Raw genomic sequence first — 13548 nt, forward strand, 5'->3', positions numbered from 1 at the left:
AAGTTCTTCTCCACTTGAGTTATCTGTAAGCTGCCTTAATTATGATGCCTCATTTGCTTAAGATGTTGGACATGCTAGTTCATCACAACAATTTTTAAAGACCTCCTTCTTTAGATCTCCTTTTGGAAGTATTAAAGCTAAGTCTTTCTTAGATAATCTGCCATCTTCTTTAAAAGCAAAAGCTACAAAAAAGGTCTTTCAATTCAATAACAAATATATGCTCTTACAATTATGTATTAAACAAAGGTTTAGTTTAACAGAATGATTATGCAATGTACAGTTTAAACGTATCAATTTTACAAAAGAAATTCAATTAGGACTTACAGGATCAAATTCTACTCTGGATAGCAGTATTTCTAAATAACTGGGAAGCTTTTGGGGAAAAAAAAACCCAAACGCTTTACTCTTAACTCCATTTATACATTTCTTTCCATCTTTCCCCAAAAGAACATTTCTAGAGCACAAAATAGATTCATAATTGTTTAATTAGATACATTTTATATATCCTGAACATAATGGCTCCCATAGAAATAAACTAATATTTTGTACACAAATTTCATTTCCTGTGCCACATTCATAGTATACTGGGCCAAGTGCAAACATTACATCCCCTGGTGTGAGCAGAGCTCTGCTCCCACAAACACCTCATTATCTAGGATGACAGAGAACAAGATTAGACAAGATGGATAATTAAAATCCACAAGGTAATAACAAAAATGTACTTTATGATTATAAACTCTTCTCCAGCTACAGCTGTAACCAGTACTAAACAAAACAGTTTAATCAGGTTTTCCTCCCTAAATCCAGCCCCCATGCCACTGCTCCTTGGGGCAGGATCTAATAATTGATTAGTGGGGTCGCTGAAAGGCCTGGGGCCAGAATAATCTAGAGGAAAAGGTTTAGAAAATTGACAACCTGGCATCTCATATATTGAAAATCCCTTGGTTTCTCTTGCCCAGAAAATTGCATTTGTTTCCCACATATAGTTGATATGTACCATTAAGTTATCTTAAAAAAGGTTTATTTTTACAAGTGCCTGAAAATTATGGAGTAGGTATTTGTAAAATAATCCATGAAAAACAATGACTTAAGAAAAACAATAAAATAACAGCAAAAGAGAGTAAATCTGCACCCTGGGTGGCAGCACATGGAATCGACGAGCTTCTGGTCGGCCTCTACCAGTGCTGGTGTGTGCCATTGATCTGCTCAGTCTAGTCAAGTCCTCAGAATCATCATCACTTATTACTGCTCTCCTTAATGGCCATCTCCAATGAGATGAAGCAGCTTATGAATAAACCATGGGAGAAGTATACAGGCATATTATGTCCTCCTCTATCCTAGATCCTTTTAGGAAAAAACAGAAAGTAGGCCTGCAATAAAAAGGTTTGTATAACATCCTAAGGAATAAATCAGGTCTTCTTAAGAGAATGATCTAATATTCTACTCTTCTGCTATTCAGTCTTGAAAGCCCAAATACTATGTAGATGAAAATTCCAATAGAGTAAGTCTCATAATTTTATAACCACCATGTCAATAAAAAGTAAAAAAGGGATGAGGCCATCGCACCAATGAGTATTCCACAGGAGATATGGTATTAGTGAATTGGGTATTATAGGAATAGTAACTAAAACTTAACTGAACACTTGAATTGGAATAATCAGAATATCTGAATCCCAAAAGAGATTCTAAATCTGAGATATTATCAAATGTAGTGATTTTAATTGACATTTTTCTCATTCTCATCTTGAAGTCCTCATCAGAGTGTCAGGCTACCTCTGATCCACATTCACTCACCTGATTTGTACCATGACCTTACTGACTGGTAAAGATCCTTTCTACTATTTTTTCTTTTTTGTAATTATAACCCAAATTGCTAAGTACAGTCATTGCTTCCTTGATGGGTCCTGGGTCCTCTTCCAGCTGCCTGATACCACATCTGATGGTCAGCTGATGCCTCCCTTCATCTCTGCTTGTAAAAACCTTTACTTTGCAGGATTATTTTCTTATGTTTAGGCTATTTTGAGACTGTTCAGGGAAGTGCTAGTAAGTACAGACCAGAACCACTTTAAATAGTATTTAAAGCTTTATCAACCATAGGAGAACAGACTTCCGTGAGGAAGTCAATAGGATTCTTATTAAAATTAACGACATATATCTCAGGACGCAGATAAAAGAACATCAAGATGAATGAGCAGAAAAAGAATCAATACCAAGGGGAAGATTTTACTGCCGCAGGGCAAGCCACCTATGGATTTAAAATGGGAATGAGAGGAATAGAGAAGGTATTGTTGAAGCAGAATGCTTAGATCTGGTGATGGATTCGAAAATTTACCTGAGAATGAAATTCCATTCTAAGCTAACGCAAACTGTAAACATAACATCAAAACTCAGATGCAAGGGATGAGTTTTGGATAACTAGAAGATTGCGCCATCTAGTGGAAACGTTAGCGTTTTCCCTTATGCTCTCAGCAGTTTTTCATTTGATGGTGTATTAGCCATTATTAGGAATGCTTTGCTGAGGAGAAATAGCATTAAAATCAACACCTCATAATAAAATGTAAAGTGTCTGTAACTGTATCAGAGTTTTAAATAACACTTAAATTCTAATGGTAAGAATCTAAGAATAAACATCTAACTAAGAATAAAATATATGTAATTTTATAATTCCCTAGGAAAATCTCTGAGGAGATTCTTTTTAAAAAACATACAGGCATTTATATAGTCATCTACGTGAAGAAACTTAGGAATACTGTTGCAAGTTTTCTGCAAAAGCCTCTGCATATTAGTGGAGGAAAAACAAATCCTAAAGTAAGCAAAACACACTTCTGCTTTCCTGCTTTGGGATGGATACATTCCTTAGCTTAAGTTTCATATCTCTGCCAATAGCAAGGTAAATGCTTAATATGTGGTCATGTACCATATGGAATCACTTGATGAAAAATTGAAATATGATTTTGCATAGAATTCATTTAAACAATGCAAATAAGCTACTAGCATTCTTGCTTCTGTTCTCAGTGGAATTCGACTAGTGCCAGTGGAGTGGGCATGGGATTCAGACATGGATTACATGGTGCTTCACTCAAAAACAGTTACATTTATAGTACTACTAAGCCCACACAGGAATTCCATATGCTTTTTGTTTTTAAGGTTTTAACACTGATGACAAATGTCCAAATCAAAGACAGATTTTTCCAAATAATAGGGCACACTGTGAGGTTAGGTGGAAGAGGGATGGTTTATTTTCTGGACGCAGGACAGGAAATTAACGAGCAACGTAAATACAGAGATCTACTTAGCACACCTTTTCCTTCTTTCCCTTCAGACATACGATATGGTAACTGACTTATCAAAGTAAAGCATATGTTGTTCACTTTTAAAAAACCCATTTAAGTTAGTCTCATAATTGTTCTGATTGAGAAAGTGAATCATGCCATGATTCAAAAAAGTCTGTTCTTCACATAAACCTATGAGCACACATTTAAAAAATGATTTATTGTACATCTTTGCATTTCTTAAGGCATGAACAATGGCATACAGATGGAACAGGTTCTGAGAAGCATCACATCTTTTTCAACAAGGCCAGCACAATCACGCCACATCAAACAAACACACTTGAAGCCTGCACTGACTGACTGCTTGTGGCCCAGGAGTCCTGCGATAGGGGATGGTGCTTCCAGACAGTGGAATAATCCTGTGGTTTCTATGTTGTTGTTAACTTTCTCGATCAGCTTTAAGCACCAGTTACCATTTGTTTTTCTTTACAAACTCGTCAGACTTTGGATTTTATATTCTGCTCCTTTTATTCTGCTTTCCAAGGATGGTGTGGATTTTTTTTTTTTTTTTTTTTTTTTAAGGAATATGGTTGCAGCAAAACAGAAAGGATCCGAAAGTGGTTAGGGGCTTTGTCTAATGCACTTCTGAAAGTCCATTATAAAGATGAATAGAAAAGCAAATGGTAGGTTTTCAGTGGACCCAGAAACCACACATAGCTATAAGAAACATAATTGTGCATAGTTATTTATTCATTCAGAATGTGATATGTTGGCTAGCTCTACATTCCCAGTCTACCAAAGAACAGGGCTGTCTACTTTGCTAAACCCAGGGTCCTTTCGAAGCTCCCAGTAGGTGTCGTTAGAAACCCAGGCTTCTCTTTGATTGGCATCAATAACTTTTCTGTGAAAATATAAACATCAACATTAGTCACAAATCACATCAAGGTAACCTTATAACTGGACCCTCTCCTGTAGATTAGACATGAACATACAAGCAGTGTTTTGTAAGCCAGTTAGTGTCTTATCTGCTCACTACTGATGATGTGACTCTTTTAGACCAGAAGTGAAGTCATTTTTGTTGTTAAATGTGTGAAATGGAAGTAGGTAGGGCCAGGGGGAGAGGAACTGAGGGCAGGAACAAATTACCTCCTGGCAGGGGTAGAAAGTAAATAGCCCCCAACAAAGCATATACAAATACTGTAATTTCAGGCCCTGGACCCACAAGAATGATTTCTCCTTCATTAAAAGTATGCAATATCAGTAGCTCTAAGAGCCCCTGCCAGGCCCATGTCCAAGGAGCACACTTTAGAAATCTGAAGGGCAAGGCTGCGTTTCTACCCCAGGGCAGTCATAAGAGGACAAGTCTAAAGGAGATAAGGTTACCCTGAACTTTTTGTCCTGGCTCTGGAGGGCAACAGATGGATTTGGAAACCTCAGATTAATCTGTGTGATGTATATATAATCCTGCAAATAATCCTGTAATAATCACCTACTATCATACCACAGCGAGACCAAATCTAAACACACACAAGCTTTGTGTGATAGAAATAAAATCAAATCCTAATAAAGCCAGGATGATTTTGTGGGCAGTGGGGTCTGGTTCAGTCTCTGGCTAAGGGAGTAGGAATCAGTTTCCACCATTCTCAAGAGTGCGGCTGAAGGACAAAGAGCCTTCTGGGTGGGAAGCTCACTCTTTTCTGCTGCCCATGAAAAGAGAAGAGCTGTAGAAAAAATTTCTTTTTATAGTTACTAACTTCTCATAAGTGCAAAATCGATTCAATATTTTCACTGCCAAAAGCAAAGATACCAAAATCCATTTACCCATTTTATTTTCATTTAACTGGAGTTTCTCATTGCCTGTGGCAACCATTTGCAAAACATGAACTTGCTATGGGAGCTAACCGACTTACTTAAAAAATTTTGGTATATGTTCAAGATTGTTTTCTTCCATATATCGTCTCCGAGATCTCTGGAGTTCCTCTACTCTTTGCTTCTCTGATGCTGCAGCTTCTAAATTTCCTTCTTCCAAAAATCTAAGCAGAAAGCAGTTGATATTTTAACACATTATCCTCTCTTCTGGGGAAAAAAACCTCATTTGCACAAAATTGTTTTCTAATTGTTATGAACATAAATTACTGCACAGTAACACTCTGGCGATGTCTCCTCGCCTTTGCCCCAGGCCACATTTCCTCTGTCCATCAATTTACATACTTTTCTTTCTTTCTTTCTTTCTTTCTTTCTTTCTTTCTTTCTTTTTTGAGGTGGAGTCTTGCTCTGTCGCCAGGCTGGAATGCAGTGGTGTGATCTCAGCTGACTACAACCTCTGCCTCCCGGGATTTACATATTTTCTACATACATGAACTGAATTATTATAATCAGCAATATCAGTGAAAGGTGGGTGGTTTGGCCTTGAAGACTTTTTTATGCTGTCTAGGGTTCTATAACTTGAGATTTTCAGGACGACTGCAGAGTCCAGGGGGAGAAGAGCATGAAGTCACAGCCATGTTCCTTTTCTATATTATCAGAAAGCTTTCGCTAAAAGGCCATAGAATGGAGGATGGTAACTGGCTATTCTCCATCTATTTGGAGAACAGGCAGAGAAAGAAGGAGCTTTCCTGTTTTACTGGAGAGTGTAAAACTGATGAGACAAGAAAAGGTAATGGGGAAAATTATAAAAGGCCACAGAATGGGAAATGAATAGTAAATGAAATTCAGAAAAGGAATACTGAAATAGAATTGAGGAGGAAAAAGCAGACTGAATGGTGACTTACAAATGCTTACATTTCAAAATGAAAGCAAAGAACAGGAATATAATATGGTATACATTGTACAGGAAGTTTATTAATAAATTTGAATGTTAAATAGTGAGACAGCATGTTCTAGAGAGAGGGGAAAATATAAGAGAATTAAATAGTAGAACATTCAAAACTGAGAGCATTTTGGCAGATGGCAGATAAAGCCACAAATACATGGGAAACAGAAAATTGATCTCCAGTGGAATTTGTATGGCATATAGAATTTTTGGGAAAAGTAAAATGAATTCCATAGGAATGAACATCATGAGTTCAGAACTACATAAGAATAAAAAACTAAGAATCAGAAGGTATTAAAGGTACTGTATTTTGAGTATATCTCATACTCTGTGGGATCAAAACCACATTGGGCAAATTGCAGACTTGCACTCAAAGCATTTCTGGGTGCCCCTGTAACTTATCCTATTATTCTTCAGTTTAAAAGATACTCCATGTTAGAGAATTACAGAAGTAAAAAGGTCAAAAACACTGGGTGAGGATTGATTATATATTTAAGAAAGAGTTCACAAATTTGCAGACCTTTGGTAAATTTCAGGAGGAGGGAGAAACTTTCTGTTAAAAAAGCATCTCTGTTATCTTACCTTCTGTGGGGAACTATGTGCTGAGATAATCTGTTATGATCATTCTATGAATACTGCTTTTCCTAGCATAGAAAACTCAAATATTGAATAAGGGAATGAAGAAAGGATTGAATACAAATACATGATGGTAGTAAAAATAAGTCACAATGACCTCTAAAGCCCCATGCCATAATAGTCTGCTTTTTTTTTTTTTTTTGCCAGGGTCTCTCTGTTGCCCTGGCTGCAGTACAATGGTACAGTCATGGCTCACTGTGGCCTCAATATCCCAGGCTCAAGCGATCCTCCCACCTCAGACTCCCTAGTAGCTGGGACTTTAGGCATGTACCACCACACCCAGCTAATTTTTAATTTTTTTTTTTTTAATATAGGGTCTCACTACATTGCCCAGGCTGGTCTTGAATTCCTGACCTCAAGTGATCTTCCCTCCTCAGCCTTCTAAAAGTGCTGGGATTATAGGCGTGAGCCACTGCACCCAGCCATAGTCTGCATGTTAAATACCACTGCCATCCTCACCGTTGATCTGGCCGGAACCGGGCGTCTGTTGGTGGAAGGAGATCTTTTAGTACTGGATCTAACTCATTGAGCTCAATAGCAAACCTTGTGAAGCCATAATACAGCTCATAGTTGGTTGGCATGGAACCTGGAAAGAGGCCAATGAACCACTGTGAGAGGGAAAGGTTTATGGAACGGAAGAAGCTGACTTACCCCAGTGCTTAATACCCCACACTAACACCAAATTTGTAGTCATAAACACAAGATTATAAATTTTTTCAAGTGAATTAAATTGGTGACATTCCTAGGTAGGAAACTTAGTGTTGATGATCAGAATTGACGGATTCGTATATTTAATACAATCCTGTCTTTCAAACAAAACTGCACATACAGTAGTCTTCACTAGCTAAACTACTCCATATTTCCCTTGAATATTCAATTGGTTAACTAAATATTATGGCAATTAACTCCGAACATTAAGAGTTCACCAGAAACACTTGTTTGCTTCCTTTTAGAAAATAAAAATATGAAGATCTAAATTAATTTTTTTTGCCACTTTTTAACCGAACTTGAAGGCAGGATCTTTGTGTGTCTTGCTCATTGATGTATCCCAAGCTCCTGGAATAAAGCCTGACACACAGCCAGCACTCAATAAACAGTTGAGGAATGAATAAACTAGCCACTCTACTAGCAGGAAATTTAAATACTCATTGATGACTCTTAGGAAACTAACAACTAATTTTAGTTAGGGATTAACTAACAAAATTCCAGTGACAATAACTGTTATGTGGGTACTTGTTCCATTTATACTTGATATTCAGTTATATGCTAATGTGTTATCAGAACTCTTTTGATGCCTTTTATCAAATGTCAACATACTGCCACCTCTTGAGGCTCAAGTGAAAAGATCACTTATTCTGGTGAGTTGTTGAATTTGTGGATTATAAATGTTTGTAGTCTTTGTTTTATTAAAGCAGAGAATAAATAACATGAGTAAGAATTTAAGTTTGTATACTTGGACTATCTAAAGTCCTTAATAAATATACCTAGCTTTTCAAATGTAGGCGTTACACTTTGAGCAATTTTTCATGAAGCCCAATCTCTGACTGAATGTCAGAGATTTGGCCTACATTTTTTATTATGAAATATCAAATATTGGGGCTTATGTATAACTTATATTTTAAGTATGAATGTAACTATAATTGCCATAAGCATCTGCATTTTTAATCTCACTCTTAAAGGAGACATAATATGAGTTGCATAAAATGACCAGATATTCCCTTCCCGTCTGTTGTCCATGGCACCCTCCTGTTGGCAGAACACTCAGGCCACTCTCACCTGGTCTCCAAATGCACTTTGCAGAGGGGGCCACACCACAGTAGAGTCCTTCATGCCACTTTCCAAACAGCCGGTGCACCACCTTCCCCTCCTGATCTATCACCACCCCCTGTATTTCATTCATGTTAGAATTCCAATAATTCACCTGGAAAAACCAAACCCCAATTGTGACATTTGATGGCTTTAATAACACAATTCCCTATATTTTCCATATAGAAAAATTTCTTAGCCTTGAAGTCCCTTATTCAAACCATTTTCAGAAATACAGAAATCTCAAAATGTTTTATATGGAGGGCTGCCTTTCTAAGAGTTAGCTTAACTTTCCAGAAAGGGATGGTCTCTATTCCATGCATAACATGGTAGCATATCACAGAGAAGGCTCAGTTTCTATCCTAAGAACCCAATATTAATTTCTAGGCTAGCAATTTTTTTCCCTCTTGTTTTGAATTTTCCTCTTGCTCATGGATTTTAACAAATTTCAATTGGCCATGCGGCAGAAATTGTTTGTGAAATAATTTTTATAGTATCTATAAATGGCCAAATTTTATCAGGAGGATCCTCATGTGGCCCTTCCAGTCATACTCCTTCCCAAGGGATAAGAAGTCTATGGCAGTTTGCCTACTTGGACCCCATGATCTCCCTTCCAGATCAGGCCCCAAGTATACAGGACCCTAGAATTCCTTGTCCAAGTAGCTCCAAGCCTATTCCACAGCTGGCAAGGCCCTTTTCCTTGGATTCATGCACCCAAGGGCAGACCACCCACCAGCGTGTGCACATTTAGGTCTGAGGGGTGGCCAAGGGTGGCTGTTTGTGGGGGTGTGAACAGAGCTTAGATGTGTGGGCTGGACTGCCTATATATGTGTGTATGAGGCCCCTTGCAGTGAAAACAGAGCCAGAGGTGGGAAGAAAGCAGGGAAGGCCGTGGGCCAGGACTGGCTGTCCTACATCGCCAGGGTTACAGTAGAGCATTCTGAAGGGTGCAACCTGGCCTCACAGGCTTTGTTATAAAAAGAGTATTTGTCAAGGCAAAGAAATAGAGCATATTCTATTTGATAGTGTACAGGCTTGATTTACATATTTTAGTTAATTATACAGGCTCTGCAAGTGTTAGAGACGGGACTGCACTGCAGCTTCTCATAGCCTACAAAGCCAAATGTACATATTTACATCACCGAGCCACAGCACATAGGGATCTTGGCTCTTCAGTTCTAGGTACCTTATGAGTCTCTAAGAAAAAAGGTAATGACCAACATTTTGGGCTAAAATAAAGGTATTCAATTGAAATAAACATAACCTTCCAATATGGCTTAAAAGGATTTAACTGAGAAAAGAGAGTCTTAAGACTCCATTATGTTACCTGTCTACCATATTAGAATGGGATCATGAATTGAACAGGTAAGGTAGCTGGGTGGGGTTTCTGTACCATGTTGAATTCAGTAGCACATCCAAACAAACATGGCAGTGATACTGAATGTTCCACTTCAGACCAGAGAAACTGAGGGAAAATGGCGCTTTTTGGGCATTTCTATTCCAAAATTTTCTTGTTAACAAGGCTAATGTTTCTGGTTGAACTTATTTGAATTGTAACAGCAGCAGGGTTAGATAAGCATGTAGTGACTGGTGGTGATCATCTACATGACTACATCAAGTGTCTGCAGAAAATGACAACATTATAATGAGTTCCCGAAAATCAGATCACTTGAACACATAATCAAGCAGGAAGAGAAACAGAAATATAAACTAGAAGATTTATAGTCAAGAAGTGTTTTCTGGAATTTTATTTAGTGAACAACTGACTGGCTACTTCAAAAGAAAATTCTTTAAAAAGAAATGTGTTTTTTTCTGTTTTAGATGGTGCCTTTTTTGACCTCCATATGTTCAGAAACTTGCATGCCTTGAAAAACTCTATCAGTTGGTTCTGCTCTCTTATCTAAAACGTCCGTAAGGACCAATGATACAGGACAAATTCACTTGCTGCTATTTAAGATGATTATTTCTTCTTTAAGAAGCGTTTTATACTCATTTTCCTTTACTGTTGTATGATAGTATTTACCTTGACAAATGTGAGTTTGCAAATGCAAACACTGCTTTTGGTATTTCTGATGGTTACTTCTCCATAATGTTCTATCCATCTTCTTCCACTGAGGATGTTGTGTATGCAAGTGGTGACTTTATTCCACACATAGTAATCTCCGTACCTAGTGAAGAATGTAACATTGATGAAAAACAACGAAGGTCACAAATACATATAACTGTTTCTACTAATGAGGATATTCTTTGGCCAAAGCTTTTTCCCTGATTTTCCTCTCATTTTTGTCTTGAAATTCCCTCTGTGGTCATAAGTATTTACGATGTGGTTAATTCACTTAAGGAATATTTAAATACTTTCTATGGGCCAGGTGCTAAAGCTACAAAGTGGAACAGAGCCTGTTTCCTGCTTTTCTGGGGACAAAAGTATGGGAGGGTAGATGGACATGCAAACAAATACTGAAAATGTGCACATCACCGGAACACAGAAGGAAGAGTTTTTAGTCCTTCAATCTGCCTGGAACGTGGGATGAGTGTCAAGGAAGATACCTTAGAAGAGGCTGGGTTTGGTGTAAGCACGGATGGCTGGTAGGAGGGCACCATGGGCTGGGGAAGGTAGGAGGGCACTATGGGCTGGGGAAAGCATCCACAAAGCCACAAAGGTCAGAAGAGCACAAGGCATCCAAGCCTGTGAATGCTGTGCTCCAGGTGAATGCAGGTGGCAGGACACAAGGAAGGAAAGGTGTGATGAGGCAGAGCCGGGAAGGCCTGCACGGACCTACCAAGGAGTCTGGATTTACCCTGCAGGCAATGGGCCACCGCTGGATTCCAGGTAGGAGGTAGGCACCATAGTGTGTGCACTGAAGAAAGATCACTCTGGGAACACTATTTCGTACTCCAGGTTTAAGACCTCAGATGTGAATAATTATTCGGGAAAAGACTGAAGAGCATACTAAGATGGCACAAATCTAATACAAATTCTGCGGAGCAAGGTTACAGAATTTCTGCTAAGGAATGCAATGATAATAGTTTCAAATCACATTTAAGTTTGTACATTACATATATTTTCAAATGAAATGTCACATCAACATAGAAAAGATGCTTCTAAGTTTCTGCAAAGTTTATGAATTGGTATGATGTAGACACCATATACACCTAGGAAAACTCTCTTCCTTATTTCTTTCTTTTTTTTTTTTTTTTTTGAGATGGAGTCTTGCTCTGTCGCCCAGGCTAGAGTGCAGTGGCACAATCTCAGCTCACTGCAACCTCCGCCTCCCAGGTTCAAACAATTCTCCTGCCTCAGCCTCCCGAGTAGCTGGGATTACAGGCGCATGCCACCACACCCATCTAATTTTTTGTATATTTAGTAGAGATGGGGTTTCACCATGTTAGCCAGGACGGTCTTGATCTCCTGACCTCGTGATCCGCCCACTCAACCTCCCAAAGTGCTGGGATTACAGGCGTGAGCCACCGTGCCTGGCCTACACGTTCAAATATTCAAAGTTTATTTTGTGGTCCTAGGAATATCTCCCTCTCTTCACCTTCTTCCATATCCAATTCATCTGGAAATTCTGTCATTCAAATAGATAAAACCGAAGAAACAAGCCCTTGGCCTCAATAAAAATTCCAATTAATTTCAAAATATTTAGAGGCAGTATCCCTAGAACACAACCATAAAAGAATTTCATCACTCTTCTTTGATAAAATATTGCCTGGATCTAAGATGAACTCAAAAGTGAAACCGAATTGTATAGCAAAGAATGGCTAAACAGGAGAACCTTTTATATAAAATCAAACTAGCATGACGACTGGGTCATAGGAGGTACCTGGTGGTATTGACTGAAGAATGGAGGATGTGAAGAAATAGACAGGAAGCTTTGCTACATATGCTTAAGTTCTCATTTGTTTTTGTGGGAGTCTATTCTCAAAACTTTGGCAAAGGTAACAGAAGCCTTGGGTATACGGAGAAATAAACCCTTACCATCTTCTAGAGTTTAAAATACCCATTTATGATTTAGAAAAGCAGACAAGAGGCCAAAAGGGAGGTGTGAGTCACCTACTTTGGAAGCGTGACATTCAGTGTTCCCACAGGCAGGATTTCCATCGACTTCCCCCAGAACTTGTTTTTCCATCTGATATCTAAATGACATAGGCAGAGGACAAGAAAGACATACCCCATATCTAATCACTTCTTCTGTAAAAATTAACTTTTGTATTACACTTTACAAAAAACCTTTGGAATGACAACTGATTCTATATTGTTGACTTAGTACGATAAGTGCCTGAAAATGATCCAAGGTGAAAATATTAACTGTGCACCAAAAAACAAACAAACAAACAAACAAAACCCACTATCTATGTTTCTCTGTAATATATGCTCTTTATTTGTTTTCAACTAACAGAGCTGGAAGAAGCCTGGAACAGTGTGTGTGGTGTGTGTGTGGGTGTATATTCACATTATACATACAAACATAGACTCTACTGTGCTTTAATGTCCAGACAGCAATAAATGTTGTTATAAGTTTTAACTAAGTGGCAAAAATAGTTAACAAATATATCGAGCATAAGATGTATACTACAAATAATTGCAGTTTAGCAATACAATTAATTTATATATACATTTCCTTCCATATCAAAGACATATAATTTGGGATCACAGTTAAAAAAAAATCTCTAAATACAGATAAAATAAAATTTACAAAATAAGATTTATGAGAGAGTGGGATTAACTTAAGGAATGTGTTTATACTGGTTGTTAAGATGTAGGCCAGGGCCCAGCACTTTACCTCACATGATGGCTTTATGTTTTACGTGTGGAAACTTGGATTTATTTGTGCATTTGTGATAACCACTTGGTTCCGTTTTGATGAACTAAGGGAATTTCGTGCCATCTCCACAAAATGCCTGATTCTTGGTGATGACCAAGAAATGATCAAATATTTATATGTATTGCAAAAATAAATCATAAAATAAAGAAATAAATGATATTTTATTATTTATTCATAATATAAATAAATATTAATT

The 13548-nt window shown here is 37.8% G+C and overlaps 1 protein-coding gene across 2 annotated transcripts in view; it reads right to left on the reverse strand.

Moving 5' to 3' along the window:
• Positions 1 to 218: 218 nt before the first annotated feature.
• Positions 219 to 13548, reverse strand: part of OSBPL6 (oxysterol binding protein-like 6) — a 154129-nt gene continuing 140799 nt past the window's right edge. Inside the window, exons 19-24 of one of the 2 annotated variants that reach the window (XM_011991827.1) lie at positions 12585 to 12663; positions 10550 to 10694; positions 8497 to 8641; positions 7180 to 7306; positions 5183 to 5305; positions 219 to 4173 (exon numbers count right to left, since the gene is read on the reverse strand). In XM_011991827.1, the coding sequence (XP_011847217.1) occupies positions 4065 to 4173; positions 5183 to 5305; positions 7180 to 7306; positions 8497 to 8641; positions 10550 to 10694; positions 12585 to 12663 (728 nt within the window). In that variant the 3' untranslated portion in view covers positions 219 to 4064. The remainder of the gene's footprint in view (positions 4174 to 5182; positions 5306 to 7179; positions 7307 to 8496; positions 8642 to 10549; positions 10695 to 12584; positions 12664 to 13548) is intronic. The other variant, XM_011991826.1, reaches the window with a different exon arrangement.

Source organism: Mandrillus leucophaeus, unplaced genomic scaffold, assembly GCF_000951045.1.
Source record: "Mandrillus leucophaeus isolate KB7577 unplaced genomic scaffold, Mleu.le_1.0 Scaffold40, whole genome shotgun sequence".
Classification (NCBI taxonomy): Eukaryota; Metazoa; Chordata; class Mammalia; order Primates; family Cercopithecidae; genus Mandrillus; species Mandrillus leucophaeus.